The sequence below is a fragment of the Bombina bombina genome, chromosome 6 (genome assembly GCF_027579735.1).
Source record: "Bombina bombina isolate aBomBom1 chromosome 6, aBomBom1.pri, whole genome shotgun sequence".
NCBI lineage: Eukaryota > Metazoa > Chordata > Amphibia > Anura > Bombinatoridae > Bombina > Bombina bombina.
The window spans coordinates 28,074,185-28,099,032 of NC_069504.1; the positions used below are offsets into that span (position 1 = coordinate 28,074,185).

At 37.6% G+C, this 24,848-nt stretch overlaps 1 protein-coding gene across 1 annotated transcript in view; it reads right to left on the reverse strand.

Annotated features, from left to right (window-relative positions):
* Nucleotides 1-15,974, reverse strand: part of LOC128664308 (uncharacterized) — a 74,734-nt gene extending 58,760 nt beyond the window's left edge. The window contains exon 1 of the mRNA XM_053719147.1: nt 15,671-15,974. Within this exon, the coding sequence (XP_053575122.1) occupies nt 15,671-15,974 (304 nt within the window). The remainder of the gene's footprint in view (nt 1-15,670) is intronic.
* Between the last annotated feature and the right edge of the window lie 8,874 nt (nt 15,975-24,848).

Here is a 24,848-nt window from a genome sequence, read left to right on the forward strand (position 1 = left end):
CCTCAAATGCCCTCAAAATAGATGGCATTAAAGTTTTTATTTAAAAAAATCTAGCATTTTTTAAATAAAAAATCTGCACTAGGCAGTTTTGGAGCTTTAAAGTTGGTGGGAGTGGGGTGTTAGAAAAATAACGGCACTGAAAAGTGTCTTTACATTGCGGTCTATGTGAACTGAGGATTTCTAAACCAATGCCACAAACACGTTAAGAAGGTTCTATAGACTTTTATCTCTTGTATTCATAATCTCTCTCCTTAAAGATAGACACTTAAAGATAGACTACACTACACTGCAATGTGTTATAATTTTATGTTTGCTTTAAAGTCCGTCATTGACAAACTAGGAAGACCAGCAGCTGCTAAATCCTCATTAATTGGCTTGTATCAGGTATCTCGCACAGTTGCACAATATGCCAGAGAGCTTCTACGCTGCCTCTGCTAACTGAAGACAAGGTGCTTTAAAAGCAATTTTCAGAAAGGGACTTATAGAAAAGTGTTGGTAATTGTTGTTTTGGCAAATGATTGATGCTGTTATTCATTTATACATTTCTATAGATACCCAGTGAGTAGAGAAGTAACACATAGACAAGATACCGGCTTATTTGTTCCAACTATTATTTCTATAAATAAATGGGCCATTCAGGTTCATACATGAAATATTGATTCTACCTTTGCCAATCAATCAGCCTGATGAAACAGTGTATAACTGAGAAACGCGTCGTTGTGTTTTATGTTTTGATATTAAAGTAACCAATTTTTATCAAGACCGAGTTTTATACACATTTTTTTTATGGGATTTCTTTTAATTGGTATTTTTATATACTGAGAAACCCCTGACAACTTTTTGGATCCTATCCTATCAAAGAACAAGACATTCCCGTCTGATGTATCTGATGCTGTGAAAGAGTACGCCAGACTACTCCTAAACATCTGGCCTGTGATTACAGCACTTGGCAGTGCTTCACCAAATGTGAGTTTAAGATATTTTATTATCTTTTCTTGTGTGTACAAACATATTGCGCTATGGTGGCTCTTTTCTGATTTATTCTAAGGAAGAACTGCTATCACACAAGCCGTGGTCATAGAAGGAGAGTTAGCCAATATACTCTGAATCTCTGGCCTGCCTATTTAGCACTTGACAGAGCTTGTCCAAATGTGAGTGCACCCTTTTCACTTATCATTTCATTCATTTTGAACATAATACGCTATGGGCGCCTTCTTTTTCTTTGTTTATCTATAGGTATACCATCATAGTGAGGGGCCATCTCACTCCTTGAAGAGCAGCCCGTATTTACATATTTCCACACTGTTTGGGACTTGTTCTAGACCAGAAGGAACACCAGAGACATTGTTTCAACTATTCCCAAATTCACAACAAGAAATAGTTTTTTTATTTTTGTAAACTCATATTTTATTTTAGCTTTTTTATTGATTTTAACTTATTAACCTAACCTTTAGTTCAGGTTTGAGTTTGTACATCAAATTTTGTATACAAATATTCATATATAACAATTGGCGCACCTATTCACTCTCCCCTCTATTTTGGTAGAGTTTTTTGTTTGTAACAAGATTAAAATACAAGGGGGGGGGGGATTAGCAAAATAAAATAAAAAAATATATAGCAAAATTGTTTTAATATACATAATGAAACATTTTAAATTAAAATCTCAACGTTTCTGGTGTCCCTTTATTAACCGCGTGATGATACTATATGAAATGTTCCGTACTGCCACATAATAAGGTTATATGGGAGAGTGTCAGACTAATTCTAGCATTGGGAATACCAACAACTAAATTATAGATAGATAGACTAAAACAATGATATATGACACATGTTTCTGAGGTGCTATAAGTGGAATAGAAAATGAAGGTGCTCAAGCTGGTTACAATTAATCTGCCTTTTCTGTCCCTTGTCTTTTTATTGAGTGAAGCTGCATCCAGGTGTATTTAGAAAATGCAATTTTCAGAATCCACCGGGATGCAGCGAAGGCAAACGGAGTATTACAAACAAAAAAAAAGCTGCCAGCAATAAGAATGAAAAAAACACCTAACCGCACGTAAAAAGTATTAAAAAAAAATTACCGCCCGCAATAAGTATTTAAAATAAAACCTAACCGCTCGTACAAAGTATAAAAAAAAACTAACCACCCACACGAAGTATTAAGAAAAAAAACCCAACTACCTAATAAATGTATTAATAAATGTATTAACCCCTAAATCCGCAAACCCCAACATTGTCAACTACCTAGTAGAGCTGAATGCCCTTTTAATAGTCATAGCCTTCACTACCTCTGCTGGATCCAATTTGGTCCATTTTTATTGTAATGAAAGAACACGCAACACACATCAGACCAGGTTTGGGCCCAGAAGTAGTGAAACTATATACACTAACTGGTACTCTATATTAAACCAAGGACTTGACTTACTAATAAGTCAGTCAGCTTTGTATTCTCTAACACTGAATAATGAGTATGAATATTTATCATTATAAAACCAAGGACTTGACTTACCAATAAGATGTCTCACAGTCAGTCAGCTTTGAATTCTGTAACACTGAATAATGAGTATGAGTCTTTATCATTATAAAACCAAGGACTTGACTTACCAATAAGATGTCTCACAGTCAGTCAGCTTTGTATTCTGTAACACTGAATAATGAGTATGAGTCTTTATCATTATAAAACCAAGGACTTGACTTACCAATAAGATGTCTCACAGTCAGTCAGCTTTGTATTCTGTAACACTGAATAATGAGTATGAGTCTTTATCATTATAAAACCAAGGACTTTACTTACCAATAAGATGCGGAATCTGTTGGCGCTCTACAAATAACCGATAATAATAATGAGTCTTTATCATTATAAAACCAAGGACTTGACTTACCAATAAGATGTCTCACAGTCAGTCAGCTTTGTATTCTCTAACACTGAATAATGAGTATGAGTCTTTATCATTATAAAACCAAGGACTTGACTTACCAATAAGATGTCTCACAGTCAGTCAGCTTTGTATTCTGTAACACTGACTAATGAGTATGAGTCTTTATCATTATAAAACCAAGGACTTGACTTACCAATAAGATGTCACACAGTCAGTCAGCTTAGTATTCTCTAACACTGAATAATGAGTATGAGTCTTTATCATTATAAAACCAAGGACTTGACTTACCAATAAGATGTCACACAGTCAGTCAGCTTTGTATTCTGTAACACTGAATAATGAGTATGAGTCTTTATCATTATAAAACCAAGGACTTGATTTACCAATAAGATGTCTCACAGTCAGTCAGCTTTGTATTCTGTAACACTGAATAATGAGTATGAGTCTTTATCATTATAAAACCAAGGACTTGACTTACCAATAAGATGTCTCGCAGTCAGCTTTGTATTCTCTAACACTGAATAATGAGTATGAGTCTTTATCATTATAAAACCAAGGACTTGACTTACCAATAAGATGTCTCACAGTCAGTCAGCTTTGTATTCTGTAACACTGAATAATGAGTATGAGTCTTTATCATTATAAAACCAAGGACTTTACTTACCAATAAGATGCGGAATCTGTTGGCGCTCTACAAATAACCGATAATAATAATGAGTCTTTATCATTATAAAACCAAGGACTTGACTTACCAATAAGATGTCTCACAGTCAGTCAGATTTGTATTCTCTAACACTGAATAATGAGTATGAGTCTTTATCATTATAAAACCAAGGACTTGACTTACCAATAAGATGTCTCACAGTCAGTCAGCTTTGTATTCTGTAACACTGAATAATGAGTATGAGTCTTTATCATTATAAAACCAAGGACTTGACTTACCAATAAGATGTCTCGCAGTCAGTCAGCTTTGTATTCTCTAACACTGAATAATGAGTATGAGTCTTTATCATTATAAAACCAAGGACTTGACTTACCAATAAGATGTCTCACAGTCAGTCAGCTTTGTATTCTGTAACACTGAATAATGAGTATGAGTCTTTATTATTATAAAACCAAGGACTTGACTTACCAATAAGATGCGGAATCTGTTGGCGCTCTACAAATAACCGATAATAATAATGAGTCTTTATCATTATAAAACCAAGGACTTGACTTACCAATAAGATGCGGAATCTGTTGGAGCTCTACAAATAACCGATAATAATAATGAGTCTTTATCATTATAAAACCAAGGACTTGACTTACCAATAAGATGTCTCACAGTCAGTCAGCTTTGTATCATAACACTGAATAATGAGTATGAGTCTTTATCATTATAAAACCAAGGACTTGACTTACCATAAGATGTCTCACAGTCAGTCAGCTTTGTATTCTGTAACACTGACTAATGAGTATGAGTCTTTATCATTATAAAACCAAGGACTTGACTTACCAATAAGATGTCTCACAGTCAGTCAGCTTTGTATTATGTAACACTGAATAATGAGTATGAGTCTTTATCATTATAAAACCAAGGACTTGACTTACCAATAAGATGTCACACAGTCAGTCAGCTTTGTATTCTGTAACACTGAATAATGAGTATGAGTCTTTATCATTATAAAACCAAGGACTTGACTTACCAATAAGATGTCTCACAGTCAGTCAGCTTTGTATTCTGTAACACTGAATAATGAGTATGAGTCTTTATCATTATAAAACCAAGGACTTGACTTAACAATAAGATGTCTCACAGTCAGTCAGCTTTGTATTCTGTAACACTGAATAATGAGTATGAGTCTTTTATCATTATAAAACCAAGGACTTGACTTACCAATAAGATGTCTCACAGTCAGTCAGCTTTGTATTCTGTAACACTGAATAATGAGTATGAGTCTTTATCATTATAAAACCAAGGACTTTACTTACCAATAAGATGCGGAATCTGTTGGCGCTCTACAAATAACCGATAATAATAATGAGTCTTTATCATTATAAAACCAAGGACTTGACTTACCAATAAGATGTCTCACAGTCAGTCAGATTTGTATTCTCTAACACTGAATAATGAGTATGAGTCTTTATCATTATAAAACCAAGGACTTGACTTACCAATAAGATGTCTCACAGTCAGTCAGCTTTGTATTCTGTAACACTGAATAATGAGTATGAGTCTTTATCATTATAAAACCAAGGACTTGACTTACCAATAAGATGTCTCGCAGTCAGTCAGCTTTGTATTCTCTAACACTGAATAATGAGTATGAGTCTTTATCATTATAAAACCAAGGACTTGACTTACCAATAAGATGTCTCACAGTCAGTCAGCTTTGTATTCTGTAACACTGAATAATGAGTATGAGTCTTTATTATTATAAAACCAAGGACTTGACTTACCAATAAGATGCAGAATCTGTTGGCGCTCTACAAATAACCGATAATAATAATGAGTCTTTATCATTATAAAACCAAGGACTTGACTTACCAATAAGATGCGGAATCTGTTGGAGCTCTACAAATAACCGATAATAATAATGAGTCTTTATCATTATAAAACCAAGGACTTGACTTACCAATAAGATGTCTCACAGTCAGTCAGCTTTGTATCATAACACTGAATAATGAGTATGAGTCTTTATCATTATAAAACCAAGGACTTGACTTACCATAAGATGTCTCACAGTCAGTCAGCTTTGTATTCTGTAACACTGACTAATGAGTATGAGTCTTTATCATTATAAAACCAAGGACTTGACTTACCAATAAGATGTCTCACAGTCAGTCAGCTTTGTATTATGTAACACTGAATAATGAGTATGAGTCTTTATCATTATAAAACCAAGGACTTGACTTACCAATAAGATGTCACACAGTCAGTCAGCTTTGTATTCTGTAACACTGAATAATGAGTATGAGTCTTTATCATTATAAAACCAAGGACTTGACTTACCAATAAGATGTCTCACAGTCAGTCAGCTTTGTATTCTGTAACACTGAATAATGAGTATGAGTCTTTATCATTATAAAACCAAGGACTTGACTTAACAATAAGATGTCTCACAGTCAGTCAGCTTTGTATTCTGTAACACTGAATAATGAGTATGAGTCTTTTATCATTATAAAACCAAGGACTTGACTTACCAATAAGATGTCTCACAGTCAGTCAGCTTTGTATTCTGTAACACTGAATAATGAGTATGAGTCTTTATCATTATAAAACCAAGGACTTGACTTACCAATAAGATGTCACACAGTCAGCTTTGTATTATTTAACACTGAATAATGAGTATGAGTCTTTATCATTATAAAACCAAGGACTTGACTTACCAATAAGATGTCTCACAGTCAGTCAGCCTTGTATTCTGTAACACTGAATAATGAGTATGAGTCTTTATCATTATAAAACCAAGGACTTGACTTACCAATATGATGTCACACAGTCAGTCAGCTTTGTATTCTGTAACACTGACTAATGAGTATGAGTCTTTATCATTATAAAACCAAATAAACCAGTAAATGTTATTTCATTTTGTCATTCAGTTTACTGGATCCTATAAAACAGACATGGGGACGATTTATTATAGTGCGAGTGGACATGATCCGCTGTAGTGGATCATGTCTGCCGCACATCGATAAATGCCGACAGCATACACATTAAGCATTTATCATTGCACATGCATTTCTGAAATGATTGTGCAATGCCGCCCCCCTGTACATTCGTGGTTAATCAGCCGCTAGTATGGGGTGTCAATCATCCCAATTATATCTGATCGGCTGATGCTGCCTGCCGCCTCAGTCCTACGACCGCTTCTTAACTTCCACTTCAGGTGAACCTTAGCGGAGTGGGTCGGAAGCAGCATCCGCTGCTTCATAAATCGGCCCCTTAGTCTTAACCTCATTGTGAGTTTATGGAATAAAATGTTATTCTTTATTTCTGCTAAGTATTAGGTTTACATTTCAGCCATTCTTTACAAAGTGTTTTCATTTACTAAATCAGTAATGTTGTCTTATGATGTTCTATCTAAAACAAGGAAGTCAGTTATTTCCTTATTCATTTTCCATAGTCAACATTTTATATTGTATTGTTAAAATATTATATAAACATCGTCCCATGATTAAAGGGACACTGAACCCAAATTTTTTCTTTCGTGATTCAGATAGAGCATGACATTTTAAGCAACTTTCTAATTTACTCCTATTATCAAATTTTCTTTATTCTCTTGGTATCTTTATTTGAAATGCAAGAAAGTAAGTTTAGATGCCGGCCCATTTATGGTGATCAACCTGGGTTGTTCTTGCTGATTGGTGGATAAACTCATCCACCAATAAAAAAGTGCTGTCCAGAGTTCTGAATTAAAAAAAAGCTTAAATGTCTTCTTTTTAAAATAAAGATAGCAAGAGAACAAAGAAAAATTGATAATAGGAATAAATTAGAAAGTGGCTTAAAATTGCATGCTCTTTCTGACTCACAAAAGAAAAAAATTGGGTTCAGTGTCCCTTTAATTGCTATAACATAAACACATTACATTTAACATAACTTTATCCTGATTCTATCTATCTATGTCTATCTCTGTCTATGGGGACTATTTATTATGTGTCTGTCCGACATGATCCGATCAGCAGATCATGTCCGACAGACAGCCAATCGGCAGCAGAGGGGTGTCAATCAACCCGATCGTATTCGATCAGGTTGAATTGCGGTGAAACCACTGCTTCCTAACTGGTGTTTCTGGCGAGCCTTCAGGAGCCTTCAGAAACACGGGCCCTCAAGCTCTATATTAAGCTTGATAGATTGGCCCCTATATGTATTTCTGTCTATCTGTCTTATAATGAGCTTATATATGGCCAGGTTACAAGTGGAGCAGTATTTAACGTTCCCGCGTGCACGCTATTTCCGCTAGAAGTAAGCTTTTTGCGTGCGTCAGGTAGTGTGTATATAACAATTTAAAAGTAAAAAGTTATTGGCAAGTGTAAAAGCCAGAATATGACGTGTTAACGTATTCCCCTATAGAAATCACCCTACTTGTGTGCAAATATAATTGCATATGCACTAGTGAGCTAACCCGACATGAAAATATTAATATTTCACATTCCAATGTTCTTTACATAGAAGAATATGTTCTATTCATTCATAAATTCATATTTCTACATGCTGTATATATGATGGTATCTTGGTGCAATATCTCTCTCTCCTTTAAACCCCTGACTAGTAAACCATATAGATATGTCCACCCCTGTATGTATATACAGTATATATGATTATATATATATACATGTGCTTTTACATGTTTTCATCTACTTAAAGGGAGATCTAAGCAATATTTAACTTTCACGATTCAGCTAGGGCTTGCAATTTTAAATAACTTTACAATTTACTTTTATCATCAAATCTGCTTTGCTCTCTTGGTATTCTTTGTGGAACCTAGGTAGACTCATATGCTAATTTTGAAGCTGTTGGACTGCCTCTTATCTTAGTGCATTTTGACAGTTTTTCACAGTTATACAGTGCTAGTTCATGTGTTTCATATATATAACATTGTGCTCATTCCTGTGGAGTTACTTATGAGTCAACACTGATTAGCTAAAATGCAAGTCTGTCAGAAGAACTGAAATAAGGGGCAGTCTGCAGAGGCTTAGATACAAGGTAATGACAGAGGTAAAAAGTATATTATTATAACAGTGTAAGGTATGCAAAACTAGGGAATGGGTAATAAAGGGATTATCTATATAACAATAATATTTTAGTGTAGACTGTCCCTTTAACTGCAAAGTGCTCCAATGCACTTATATATATATATATATATATACACTGTGTGCAGAATTATTAGGCAAATGAGTATTTTGACCACATCATCCTCTTTATGCATGTTGTCTTACTCCAAGCTGTATAGGCTCGAAAGCCTACTACCAATTAAGCATATTAGGTGATGTGCATCTCTGTAATGAGAAGGGGTGTGGTCTAATGACATCAACACCCTATATCAGGTGTGCATAATTATTAGGCAACTTCCTTTCCTTTGGCAAAATGGGTCAAAAGAAGGACTTGACAGGCTCAGAAAAGTCAAAAATAGTGAGATATCTTGCAGAGGGATGCAGCACTCTTAAAATTGCAAAGCTTCTGAAGCGTGATCATCGAACAATCAAGCGTTTCATTCAAAATAGTCAACAGGGTCACAAGAAGCATGTGGAAAAACCAAGGCGCAAAATAACTGCCCATGCACTGAGAAAAGTCAAGTGTGCAGCTGCCAAGATGCCACTTGCCACCAGTTTGGCCATATTTCAGAGCTGCAACATCACTGGAGTGCCCAAAAGCACAAGTTGTGCAATACTCAGAGACATGGCCAAGGTAAGAAAGGCTGAAAGACGACCACCACTGAACAAGACACACAAGCTGAAACGTCAAGACTGGGCCAAGAAATATCTCAAGACTGATTTTTCTAAGGTTTTATGGACTGATGAAATGAGAGTTAGTCTTGATGGGCCAGATGGATGGGCCCGTGGCTGGATTGGTAAAGGGCAGAGAGCTCCAGTCCGACTCAGACACAAGCAAGGTGGAGGTGGAGTACTGGTTTGGGCTGGTATCATCAAAGATGAGCTTGTGGGGCCTTTTCGGGTTGAGGATGGAGTCAAGCTCAACTCCCAGTCCTACTGCCAGTTTCTGGAAGACACCTTCTTCAAGCAGTGGTACAGGAAGAAGTCTGCATCCTTCAAGAAAAACATGATTTTCATGCAGGACAATGCTCCATCACACGCGTCCAAGTACTCCACAGCGTGGCTGGCAAGAAAGGGTATAAAAGAAGAAAATCTAATGACATGGCCTCCTTGTTCACCTGATCTGAACCCCATTGAGAACCTGTGGTCCATCATCAAATGTGAGATTTACAAGGAGGGAAAACAGTACACCTCTCTGAACAGTGTCTGGGAGGCTGTGGTTGCTGCTGCACGCAATGTTGATGGTGAACAGATCAAAACACTGACAGAATCCATGGATGGCAGGCTTTTGAGTGTCCTTGCAAAGAAAGGTGGCTATATTGGTCACTGATTTGTTTTTGTTTTGTTTTTGAATGTCAGAAATGTATATTTGTGAATGATGAGATGTTATATTGGTTTCACTGGTAAAAATAAATAATTGAAATGGGTATATATTTGTTTTTTGTTAAGTTGCCTAATAATTATGCACAGTAATAGTCACCTGCACACACAGATATCCCCCTAAAATAGCTATAACTAAAAACAAACTAAAAACTACTTCCAAAACTATTCAGCTTTGATATTTATGAGTTTTTTGGGTTCATTGAGAACATGGTTGTTGTTCAATAATAAAATTAATCCTCAAAAATACAACTTGATAATACAACTAATAATTCTGCACTCCCTGTATGTGTACATATGTATTATGTGTTTATATGTGTATATATGTCTTTAAATACATATATACACAGATGAATACATAAATAAATATATATATGTCATATAAACACACACATATATATTTAGACATGTATATGTATGTTTCTTTAGGTAAAGCCCTTTGCCTGCCTTATCTTAGAGCCCTTATAACATTTTTGTGCAATATTAATTAAAAAATAATGTTTAATAGAAGGTGTTATTATAAGTGTAACTGTACTTTTAAATGTATTTTTGTTGTGTTTTGTGACACTTTTTTACGATAAACCTGATATCGCTCGGGCATAACTGTTAGTGCTCCACTCGTTATCTGGGCCATAATGTATAAAAAGGGAAAACCCTACGTCAGAAAAAATAACAAGAATGTGAAATGAGCGAAGGACGTGAAATGATCAGAAATTATGTTGAGTGATTTCTTCGGAAAGTTTGATTAAGAAGCCTAATCTTGATCATTTTCCTGAGTTACTTAGAGGTATATGGCAAGCACTGATGTGGTCTGAGGCACGTGGCCTCTTTTCTATACAATGTAGGTTTTATTGCTGCTATTGACTGAAGTTGTTTTGTAGGTCCAGAGAAAATACCTTGCAGATACTGGGGCCACTTTACTACAAGACCCAGTAGATACTAGAGCATGTTATTACATGAGTAGTAAATATGTTTTCCTTTATTCATGGCTGATATGTGGCCATGTTTCCTCGTTCCTGTAATTATTGGAACCACTGTGTTTTTTTGTTTTTTACAGTACGTAGAGACGATACCTTTTACTCTGAAATAAATATGTATCAATTGTTGTAATTGAGTCAAATGAAGCAAACACACTTTTCACATCATTATGTAGCATTAATTGGATTATCCTGTATGTTATCTATTATATATTTATTATTGGCTGTGCAGCAGACAGGGCTGCCACTAGACATTTTGGGGCCCCTGACTTAACCATTGATCAGCCCCCCAAGACATGTGCAATTTTTGATCAAGTGACAAATGTATATGCACTTTATTCTTAAGTGTAGTCAAACTTGGAAATGTTGTAAAGGTAGTAACACACAAACACAGAAACACACAGACACACTCATACACTGAAACACACACTCACACATAAGGACTCACATATTGACACTCTAGCAGACACGCAAAGAAACACACACAGACACCAAAACAGACACTCAGCACTTGTTTACATTGACCTGACAAGTAATGAGGTAGGCTACAGTTTTGTCAAAAAAGGAGATTTACAAAACAAAATATGGAGTTCTGATTATCTTTTTGTCATGGAAGATGCCAACTAAATGATGACAACAGCATGCAGTGGCTGAAAGGAAGGGCCCTGAACTGCCTAAACAATAATTTAAAGGTTAAATGGTGGATTGGTGACTTCTGAAATGGTCTCATTAGTCTCTGTCTGTAGAAAGATGTGAATAATCAGTAGTAAGGTCAAAATGTCCTAAAAAGGAACAGACAATTGACACACACACACACACACAAACTCAAACACAAACTTGCACATACATCCAAGGAAACACTGAGAGAGACAGCCTCAGAAAACCCACAAAGACATATACACACACACAGAGACACCCACAGAAAAAACACACAAAGAAATACACACACACACACTCACTGAGACATCCACAGAAAACACACCAAGACATACACACACTCTCACAGAGACACCCATGGAAAATGCACCAACATACACACACCCTCACAGAGACACCCGCAGAAAACACAGACATACGCACACACCCTCACAGAGACATCCAAAGAAAACACAGACATACATACATAAACACACCCACCCTCACAGAGGCATCCAGAGAAAATACACAAAGCCATACATACACACACCATCACAGAGACACCCATAGAAAAAGCACAAAGACATACGCACACACCCTCACAGACATCCACAGAAAATGCACAAAGACCTACACCCCCCCCTCACAGAGAGACCCACAGAAAAAAAAACATACACACTCATAGAGACACAAACAAAAGCACAAAGACATAAACACAGACACCTACAGAAACACTCACAGGAGGTAACATTTCTGCACATTGCATCCCCTAAATCAACAGTGTGTGACATGCATGATAAAAAAATTGCAGAAATTAAGAGGTCACTTTTTAAAGAATCATATTTTTAAATGTGCAAACAAAAAAAATTATGTTCATTCAAAATTGTACATTAATGATCTGGGTAGATGGCTAGATGAAGATAAGTACTTTTGAAAGGTTGACATATGTTTCCCCCCCCCATTTTCCCCAACGAAAAGCGCCACTTCAAATATGGTGTACAAATGTTCCCATCTGTCAGCTGTACTTATGGATTTTGAAAATGCTGTACTCTATATGGTCTTGGTGGAACCATAAGCTGTGGTACTCAGTTTCATACCATTAGATCTGGTTAAATGCAGGATTTAGACTTGTTTGTATGTATTTCAAAATTATGTCAGCTGTTAACCTGTCTCATTTCAAACACTGAGCAATCTTAGTCTGAGAGTATACCATTTTATGCAGATGTAAAAATCTGGAAAGTCCTTGCATAAAGGGTCAGTAAACTGGAATGTAATTTATATATATATATATATATATATATATATATATATATATTAATATAAAAAAAACACATATCTGCCAAAAGGGCACCTACCATTTGTGTACTGAGGAGGAAACATTTCTGCATTGCTTTAAATATAGAATTTCTACAGCATTGTCAAATAATCATAAATACATTGCTGCATATTGCTAAAAAAATGTGTTTTTATGGACCCCTGGCCCCACCATACAACTATTACCACACTGAAGTTACAATCCGAAATTGCACAGATACATAAAAAACATTTACTAAGTAAGTCCTACCGCCTCTGCAAATGAAAGTGATCTGCCATCTGACTCAGGCACACACTGTACAAACTTAAGTGCCAAGTCTGTCTCACACTGTAATAACATTTCCTACGCTCAATAGCCCTCTGCTGTACTAGAGGGTGGCTGCTAAAAAATTTAAAAAATAAATATATATTTTTTTTAAATAATAGTTGTTCTTGCCTCATGGGGCCCCGTGGCCCACTGGGCCCCTGACAGGAGTCACCCCTGTCACCCCCTGATGGCGGCCCTGGCAGCAGATTTAATTTGAGGCTTAATTAAAATATTTTTATTTCTATTTACTCCATGAAATTTTACTTTTTTTTTTTTTTTTTTTTTATTATTTTTATTGAAAATTTCAGTTTTACAACAAATGGCAAACAAAATTAAGGCACAAAATTTTCTACATGCGACAAACCATTATACAGAGTATTTGCCTAGAAAACATATAAGAGGTATTTTCTGTTATTCATAGAGGCTACTCATGTTGATAAACAATGATTTCTGCAATACTCTTATTTAGGTACGATAATCTATAAAGTCCAAAATCATAAGATTGACCACATTACAATTTCTATATGGGTCCTTCCTTCTAAATCCAGAGGTCCAGTATTTAACATTTGTGCATAAGTGGTAAATAATAAGTAATATGTGTCTTTTGTTTGACAAGTGCAACAGAAGTGAATTATACTAGAAAATAAGGGTATGTAAATAGTTTAAGAAACAGAGGGGGAGATGGAGGTCAGGAAAGGAGGGAAACTAAGAGAGTGGGATGGGGGAGAGATAGGGCAGAAGAGGGAAAAGAGAGAGGAGAGAAAAAAAAAAAACAGGAGAGGATGGAGGGGAGAGGTAAAAGGGTGTCTTGAGCAATTATGAGGCAAGTGGAAGTTATCGCTATTAGAGGACAGGGCAATGGCAGGGGATTGGGCTTACAACATGCTGGTCTCTCTAAATAGGGTTTGTTTCGAGTGTTGCCTCGGGTCCGGTCCCTAGAATCAGTTATATGTTTGGGGAAGAGGCTTCATTCTTGCCCCCCCTGTTGACTATCGTGTCTCTTGTGAGGTCTGTTGTGTCCAGGTCTGCTGTGTGTGTGGTGCGTGGGTGTCTATATTGGTCCCAAGCTTCCCTCATGAGGCTATGTATTTCCAATTTATCTATTGTCATGTAATGGTATTTCTCCAAAGAGAGGAGGTCCTCTATCTGGTTATGCCAGTCAGATATTGTTGGAGGAGTTGCCGATCTCCATCCCAGTGGGACTAGTTTTTTGGCTCCATTTATCATTAGCATCAAGAGAGATTTTAAAACTTTGTTTTGTATTTTTGGAATGTACAAAAACAACAGTGTGCTCATCTTCGGGGCCAGAATCATTCCTATTATTTTTGACATTGTTGCAAAAGTCCCCTCCCAAAAGGGAGCTATGATTGGACATGTCCACCAGATATGGTACATCATCCCTTCTTGCCCACAACCCCTCCAGCAAGTTGTAGGAATATGTGGGTTAGACCTATGCAATCGAGTAGGGGTAAGATACCACCTACTAAGTAGTTTGAAGTGCATTTCCTGTATTACAGCGGAGGATGATGTCTTAGTCGCTATTTGGAATGCTCTCCTCCATTCCAGAGGAGGTGTGTCTAAGCCCATCTCCCTATCCCATGCTTTTGTGTAAGAAGGTAGTGCTTCCTCGTCCGGTACCAACAGTAATTTGTATATTAGGGATATTGTGTGTCGGGGGGTGCCTGCTGTGCACACAGTTGTTCAAAAGGGGTTAGATCTCTATTCATGTCGCTCTTGTGTTTGTGTGTTGTGACAAAGTGCTTGACTTGTGATCGTGAGAACCATGTTGAAAAGAGGGTCTCGTCCCATTTCTGCAGTGTTGTCAATGGTACTATGTCACCTGCCTCTAGTGCAAAACACAAGGCTCCCTCCCTCATGCTGTATGGAAGTCTATTGGCCAGTCTGGCATGAGCCAGTGGTATCGCTGGGTGCTCCCTAATGGGGGACCGGGGTAAGTGGTGAGTATCTTGTAGAGATGTGTCGGGATGTGGTGATTACTCTGTCCCATACTCGTAGTGTTTCATTGACTATGGGGTAGTGTTTCAATGTGACTGGTCTATGGCGTGGCTCCAACCATGCCAATGTTGCTGTGTTTACTTTGTTGAATATTTGATTATCTAAAAGCACCCAAGCTTTTTGTGCGGAATTATGGCTCCAATCTACAATATGTTGTAAAAAGATCGCTCTGCGGTATAGTTGGAGATTTTGGAGGCCTACTCCACCCCGGTGTTTTGGTAAATGTAAAGTCTGTTTATTTATTCTACTCCGCTTCCCCTTCCAGATATAACTGTCTATGATATTTTGCAGTGCGGTCAGGTAAGAGGTGGGTAGTGGCTCGGGTAGAGCCTGTAAGAGGTATAATACCCGTGGAAGGATATTCATCTTAATTATGCTCATTCTCCCCAACCAGGATATGGGTTTATTACACCAGGACTGTAGGTCTCGTGTTATCTCTGTTTTAAGCGTCTGAAAATTGAATTGGAGAAGGTCATTGTCATTACTTGTAAGATTAATCCCCAAGTATTTCATTTTTTTCCTGTCTATGCTGATGTGGAGTGTTGTCTCTAACTGCGAAACAACCGAAGAAGGGGATGTGATATTTAGAAGCTCCAACTTGGTGATGTTAAGATGAAAGTTTGAGACCTTGCCGTAATTTGATAGTTTGGTTAATATGTCTGGGAGTGTGGTCTCTACTTTGGTCATGACAAACAGAATGTCATCAGTGTACATTATCATTTTATGTTCCCTATCTCCTATTGTAATACCTGATATGGAGTGTGCTGATCTTATTTTCACCGCTAGGGTCTCTATGGATAGTACAAATAGTAGAGGGGATACTCCATGACATTTTATCAGAGAAGAGGGTGAGATAGGGTAGGTAAAATACTTATTAAACGCTGATAACATTATGGTTGCTTGAGGGACCTGTTCTAGGTTGTCCATGTTCTAGATCCTATAATAAAATGATTTGTTTGCATTTATATAAAACAGTTTAGACATTATCCAGGCAGATAGGAAGATTTGTTCATTATGGCCATTTCACCCTCCTATTTACATTTGTATTTACAGAAACGAATTGCCATTTATTACATATCGTAAGGCAGACCAGAGGTTTGGCACATATGTAGGACAGGACAGGAGATCCTCATGAGACTCAACCCTCAACCTACATATCAATCAATGTTGTCAATACTGATCACCTGAGCTTGGTTTGTCCCTTTAAGCTTAATTATAATCTAGTATCAAAGACAGCCTAGAGGACAAGAGAAACTTGATTTCATCCTAAATCTTTTCCCAGTGCTTTTTCTATCTTTTTCCATTCTTAAAGATCTACAAGATTTTCTACAGATAATGTTGCAACCCTCTATGACTTTATCAAGAAAAAAAAATGATGTTAGGTTTCCTGATCTATGATCTGGTTATTGTTTGTTTCAGTGAATTAGCATTGATCTTGGAATGAAAATGGCCCTGCCAGCAATGTGGAAAGAGTGAGCAAAAGTGAACAGGAAAATCTAGGTAATTATTCAGATTATTCATTATATCTGTTAGAAAATGATAGAATATCTTAAACTTCACTGTATTGTTAAAAGGGAACGTATTCACCAAATCTCATATAACTGCATGTAATAGACACTACTATAAAGAAGAAGATGCACAGATACTGATCTAAAAATCCAGGATAAAACCTTTTAAAAACTTACTTAGAAGCTCCCAGTTTAGCACTACTGATGAGGTTAGGCTGGGACACCCAGTGAAAGGGTCTGGGAAAGCAAGAAGAGCAGACACTCCCTCCATGCCCCCTCCCATGCATATGAAAAGTTACACAACCAGGAGTCTGAATACATCAGTATACATCTAAGACTTTGGGGCTTGGTTAGGAGTCTGAAAATCAGCACAATGTTATTTAAAAATAAGCAAAACTATAGATTGTTACAAAAACACTCCCAGATGGGCTATATAAATGGATCATCTACAAAACATTTATGCAAAGAAAAATCTAGTGTACAATGTCCCTTTAACTAATGGAGTGATTTTATTGATTTATCTTTTTCATAAGGTCTAGTGAGCTCTCTCTGAGGGACATTCAGTTTATCATTTACACATATTATAAATATCTACAATTAAGCATATATTTGAAATATATCTGTATGAAGTGTTTGTTAACAAAAATGTGCATTTATGTTAAGTTCTTTGTTAACAGAAGTATGAAACGGTATAATTTAGTGCTGCTCTAATCTTGGAACTGGAAGAGGATATATAGATTAAATAAACATACAATAAATAATTATGCCATTGTGTACATCAACCGATAGGAACATTGTTTTCTAGATAATGAGTGACTGATATTGCAGCTGGAGTGAGATTTATGGATCTATAAACAAAACCAGAATTAAAAGGGTGGTTTATAGTTAGAGTAATATATATATTTATGGCTGATCCTTAAGATGGCTGTTTTCAAAGGAAAATATACGTTAGTGTTTTTATATCAATTGTATTCAGAATTGTATTGCTCTTTGTATTCAGAAGCACTTTGTATTAGGTTTAACCGAGATAGTGAAGAGTAAAATTATTGTTCATGCAAAGAAGAATACAGAAAGGGTTAATTGACTTTAATTCACTGATAGAAGTTTTAGGCAGATGACATGAAAATGTTTCTCTGACATAGACCATTTTCCGCCTGCAGTTTATTGGCCACTATTTGTTCCATATTGCTGGGCATCAAACTCTGCAGAAGGAAATAGAAGGAGATGTTCTGTAGGCCGTAGTCACCAGCAGCCATAGGAGCCCATTTTTTAAACACTGCACGGACAATGTTCCCATTCAGGAACCCCAAGCATTGCAGCAAAGTGCAATTTCTTCTTAATTTCCTGGGGCTGATAACGCTGGCACTTAATGTAAAATATCCATAATTATATATTTATTCCCGCACTCCTAATAATGTAAAAATATCAACAAACTGGTAAAAAAAACCATAAGCATCCACATGACACTTATTTTTCTCAATAAACACCTATAGATTGGGTTTACCCAACCGTAAAAACAATCAGAGGCGAGATAAGTTGTAAATATACAGCACACATATACATTAGATATAACTTAAAAGGGTTATAAAATAATATTTGTACCAATTTCTTGGTTTGTATATTAAAGCATTTTGCTGCCAATATACCAGTGTAAAATTATAACTTGTTCCAGAAACTGTCTATTAAGGGTAAATACCCTGCGATTCATAAGCAATCTCTCTGCACTAACTAAGGGTTAACACACACCAAATATGATTTCTCCTCAGCGGCATCACTAGGGTTGGTGTCACCCGGTGCAGTAAGTTATGGTGTCACCCCCCCCCCCCCCCCCCCCCAGTAACACAGGCACACACACATACAAACACTCAAACACACACACACTCAGACACACATAAAAACCCACTCAGATGCACACACAAACACTCGGAAACACACTCAGACAAACACACAAAAACACACACAACAAAACACTTAGGCACACACACACACAAAAACACTCAGGCACACACACAAAAACACTCAGACACACACAAACACTTAGACACACACACACACATAAACACTCAGGCACACACACAAAAACACTCAGACACACACACACATACAAAATATGTAAACTGCACTGCATTAATTATAAAGCTCATGCCTAGAGCTGCTCCCTGGCTCAGCAGAGCATAAAATGAAAGATAAACAGTGCACTCTAAAAATAAATCACTAAAGAAAAGGTTTAGGCGCACAAACTATGAAAATTCTGCTCTCTGACTCTGTTCTAAGTCTGTCAGTGCATAGCCCCGGGCTGCATGCCTACCGCTTCTTATGGCCAATCACCTCTGCACTCTGCCCACCCCCAGACCCCCGCCCGCACTCCCCTCCTACCTCTTTAGTGTGCACTTAGTGTACCGTAACCGTACCGGTCTGGTGGGCATACGTGGCTCCTTCACTTTAGAGACAGTGTAAGACAGTCATGAGGTCAGGTGCCAGGCATCCCCCTCACGATTTTCTGGTTCCCATTTAGAGAGACAGCACAGCAGTGAGTGACTCCTCTGCTCCACACGTCACTGAGCAGTGAGCACAGATAGGCAGGCAGGTTTAGGCTAGCAGCGCAACTTTGCAAGCCCGACGGCACGCCCACAACATTCATAGTGCAATTGGACAGGGGAGGAGCAAAGTACAAACAAGCAAAAGCAGCCGGGAAAACTATTTGTGGAAATTGTGGCGCGGGCTCAAGGGTAAAAAAAAATGAAGTGTGTCTACAACTTCCCTAGTCCCACTTGTAATGTAATGTCCTTACATAGCAAACATTAACCCTTTATATGAATGATGCACTTGCAACTTCTAAATGTAAACTGGCACTTTATTTACTGGATTAAATAACAAGGTTCTCCTGTAGATTTGCACACAGTAATATGGATAGATACACATATATAGTCCTTTATAATGAATGGCTGCTGCACTCCTTGTATTAGCAGTCCTGTACACTGTGTATGCAGCACTATAGTAATCCAGGGAAACTTATAACTGTATAACTGTTAACTGTATAACTGCAATATAACTTATAATGTGTAAGTGACAGTTCTTACTCTTCCCGACTGGCTGATGCTGTATCCTCTGCAGTTATCTGTAGCTGACATTACACTTATTACTATTATTAGCAGCCCTTGTCTGATCCTGAAGTTCAGTCCTTGTACTCTATAACTGTATCACAAACTGTCACAAGATGGCTTCTCTGAACTGTTCTGATTCTAAGCACAGCCCACTTGATGACATCATCTTTGTATGGAAGCCTCAATGTGCCATCTAACCAAACCAGGAAGTAAGCACAACACTACATCTCCTTTCCTACTTATTTTTTTTTTTTATAAACTTAACTGCACAACAACAACTGTAAGATAAATCAGTCTTCTCCAGCATCCTCTTGTATTTTTGAAGTGAAAGCTGCTTCTTGTTTCTTATGTTGACGAAAGTTTCTCTGATATGTTGCATGTTGTCTCCGGTGAGTGTCTCTGAGATTCACTTCAGGAGAACAACGAACAACAGGTGTTCGTTGCCTGGGAGTACGAGCATGACTATTGTGGTCCTGGATAGAATTTCCTGACTCATCATTACAAGGTTCTTCTATTGAGGCTGGTATTTCTGAGTCATCTTCTGTAGTTGAGTCAGAGCCTGTGTTTGGATCATGCCAAACACCACCCCAGATATCAAAGTCATTGTCTGATTGCATTTTTATGTGATGGTCCTCACCAGCCTGTTCTCTCCTCTCTAGCCATGGTCGTAGTTGGTTCACATGGCGGCGACACACACCTGATTGAGTGGTTATCACATACATCTTTGGGCCCTCAACCTGGGCAACAACACCTGGTGCCCATTTTTCCTCTGTATGGTACACCCTATACCAAACCAAGTCTCCTTCTGTATAGGTCCATGAAGGTTTTCCCACTCTCATTTTATCTTGCATGATGCAGACTGTTTCTGCTACTGTAACACACACTAACTTTAAGTTAGATTTTGTAGAATAAATATATGCAAAACAGTTATTATAGCAGACCATATAAATAAAGGTTGTGTCTCACATAATCTATAGTGGGTATTTTATCTGGAAATACACACATATAAACTGAGTGAGTGGAGTTTAATATGAGAGTTAAAACTGTTGTGGCCAATAAGTGAGTTAGATTGTGGTTCTCACTAAAAAGTTGTAATTGAATGAAATAACAGTTTTAACTCTGAAGGTTTAGGACTGCATAGCAAAAATATGATAAAAGGAAAAATATGGGTTTGTAGCAAACAATAAATATGAGGCAAAAATTACAAAAGAGATAATGTCCAGAAAACAAAAGAAAAAGTAACGTTTTTTGTGAAAAAATGTAAAAGTGACAAAATGGTTTTATGACAAAAATATATAAGATGATATGTCCAGCAATGACTCACCTCCAGAGGGAGAAAAAGTAGCAATGGTGGTTCAGTGATTGTTTTTAAGGCAAACCGCTGAAGTAGTTTGAGGGGAGAGCAGCTTACAGAGCTGCAGCGTCCTGTTCTGTGTAAACCGGAAGTGAAGGTCCGTGAAACCGGAAGTGGATAGATGACACGCAAACAGCGTGTGTTCAGTAGCACAGAGGGAAGTCAGAGTCCTCAGTGAGAGCGGCTGTGCAGGGAAGCATGCAACTTCAACACCAAGCAAGGTATTGAATGTTGCAGGCTCCTTTATAGCCAGGACTCAGTTAGGGATATATCTTTTAAAGAGACAGGCATTTGGTATTATGACAGGGTACCCCCTTTAAGGAACCACTCCGTGGTTCATGGTTTCGGTCTAGATGGATGTCGACGGTGAAACAGAGACACTAGTCTTGGGGCTGAGAGATTAACTGAGGGCTCCCAGGAATCCTCCTCATGGGGATAGCCCTTCCAGTGGATCAGATACTGGAGTCTACCGGATACTTTACGAGAGTCCAGGATGTTTTCAACCTCATACTCCACTTCAGGAGCTAGAGGGGGTTCATCCACAGAAGATGGTGAATGATTTCTGAGTGCCTGATATGGCTTGAGAAGCGAAACATGAAAGGTTGGGTGGATACGATAATGTGAAGGCAGAAACAAGGTCACAGCGTTGTCATTGATAACCTTGGTTACAGGGAAAGGTCCAATAAATAGTTTGTTGAACTTGCGGCTAGGCACAGTGAGACGAAGGTTTCTTGTGGATAGCCATACCAAGTCACCAGGTTTATAGATAGGGGACGCTCTATGTCGGAGGTCATAATAATGTTTATGACGTGCTTGAGCCTTTTTTATGTTTTCTGAAAGTAATGTAAAGGATTCTGAGATGGAGTTAGTGAAATCATTTATTATAGGACAATCACTTTCCCTTTCGAGGGGTAAGCAGAATGACGGATGAAATCCGTAATTGGCATGGAAAGGAGTGTCTTTGATTGAAGTGTGATATGTGTTGTTATGTGCAAATTCAGCGATAGGGAGCAACTCATTCCAGTTATCCTGTTGTTGTGTGGAGAAACAACGGATATATTCCTCCAACCACTGATTGGTACGCTCCGTCTGCCCGTTGGTCTGGGGGTGAAAAGCAGATGATAACCTTTGATCAATCTCAAGGGTTTTACATAGCTGTTTCCAAAGGCGCGAGGTGAATTGTGTCCCTCTGTCTGTTGTGATAGAAGAGGGTACTCCATGTAATTTGATTACATTTTTTAGCAACAACGTCACTGTTTCCATACTGGTGGGCAGTTTATGGAAAGGGACAAAATGAGACATTTTTGTCAATAGATCAACCACTACCATAATTGTTTTGTTACCACCGGATTTGGGAAGTTCAACTATAAAATCTATGGCTATCTCACTCCATGGTCTTTTGGGTATAGGAAGAGAAAGGAGATAACCTGGGGGGTGTCTTCTATCTTTTTTACATGTGGTACATGTCTTACAGGTAGAGATGTGTTTTTGTACATCACAAATCATTCTGGGCCACCAGTACAATCGCTTTAGCAATCTGTGAGTCTTGTTAACTCCTGGGTGTCCAGAGAATTTGGAATCATGTACCTGTTCAAGTATAAATGATCTCATGTTTGGAGGGATATATGTCTTACCTTGATAACAAAGTAACCCATCAGATTTAGGAGTTAGATTATATGTATCCTTTGTTGTATCGATGTCTTGTTCACTTTTTAATTTAACTGTGAAATCTATGATACCACCTAAAATAAAGTTAGGGGGAATAATAGTACCTGTGTGAGGAACCTGATGGGGTTTTGGAGGCAGCCTGGATAGGATGTCTGCTTTTGTGTTCAGGGAAGCCGTCCTATAGGTGATAATGTAGTTGAACCTTGAAAAGAATAAACTCCATCTGACCTGTCTAGATGTGAGTGTTCGATTGGTTTTGAGAAACTGTAGGTTTCTATGATCGGTATAGATAATAATAGGTTCAGCGGATCCCTCTAATAAATGTCTCCAATTAACTAGGGCACTTTTCATGGCGAGAAGTTCTTTTTCCCCTACATGATAGTTTAGTTCAGAAGATGTGAGGACACGGGAGTAATATGCTATTGGATGTAATTTATTGGTGGTTTTGGATTTTTGGGAAAGTACAGCCCCAATAGCATGTTCAGATGCATCTACTTCAAGTGTATACTGAGAGAGTGGGTCAGGATAAGCAAGAATAGGAGCTGTAGTAAACGCATGTTTTAAATAATTAAAGGCATCATTAGCTGAGGGGGACCACACAAAAGGTATATGATCTTTAGTAAGATTAGTGAGGGGTTTAGCAATGTGAGAGAACCCTTTAATAAACTTTCGATAGAAATTTGAAAACCCTAGAAATTTCTGGACATTCTTTTTATTACGTGGTATGGGCCAATCAATTATTGCTTGAACCTTTGAATTTTCCATCTGAATCCCTTTTGATGAGATATGGTACCCCAGAAATGTGATATCATTACTATGAAATATACATTTCTCAGCTTTCACGTAAACTTTATGTGCTTGTAAACGTGCCAAGACTGTTCTTACGTGTTTTATGTGTTCTGTCAGATTGTTAGAAAAGATTAATATATCATCAAGATATATTACCAGGAAGGTGTCCAATATATCTCTGAATATGTCATTAATATAACGTTGAAACGTTGCAGGGGCATTACATAGCCCAAATGGCATTACCGTGTACTCAAAGAGTCCGTACCTCGTACGGAACGCCGTCAGCCACTCATCACCTGAACGCATACGAATGAGGTTGTAAGCACCTCTGAGGTTGAGTTTAGTGAAAATGGATGACCCATTTAATCTTTCTATAAGTTCAGGGATGAGCGGCAGAGGATAACGGTCTTTCACAGTACGTTTATTGAGCTCACGGTAATCCACAATCGGCCTGATGGTTTTGTCTTTGTTAGTCACAAAGAAAATGCCCGCACCTGCAGGAGAGGTGGAAGGTCTTATGAATCCTTTTCTAAGGTTTTCATTTATGTATTCTTTGAGTCTTACTAATTCAGTTTGGGATAGAGGGAAGATGTGCCCATATGGGATGTCAGACCCTGGTATAAGTTCTATGGGGCAATCATACTCTCTATGGGGTGGTAGAGATTCTGCTTCTACTTTATCAAATACTAATGAGAAGTCATGATACTGATGTGGTATTAACCCTTCATCTTGGTTTAGGTGGAGTATAGAGTGAGAAAGTAGACAAGTATTTTTGCAATAGGATGAGTTAAATTCTATTGTATTTTGTTTCCAATGAATCATTGGTTGGTGTTGTCTTAACCAGTGCAGCCCGAGTATGACCGGGAACATTGGAGAGGTGATGATATCAAAAGAGATGTACTCTTGGTGGTTATTGTGAATGTTAACAAGTATGGGAATCGTTTGGTGTGTGATTGGACCTGTGGATAAACAATTACCATCAATCAAACGTACTGCAACTGGATTTTCTTTCACAACAAACGGTATATTTTTATTTTTTACTATAGAGGAATCAATGTAATTGGCATAAGCACCAGAGTCCACAACGGCTTCAAGGTTTAGTCGCTGTCTTTCCCACTGTAACGAGATGGGAACTAGTAAATAAGTTGGTTTATGAGTAGAAAGT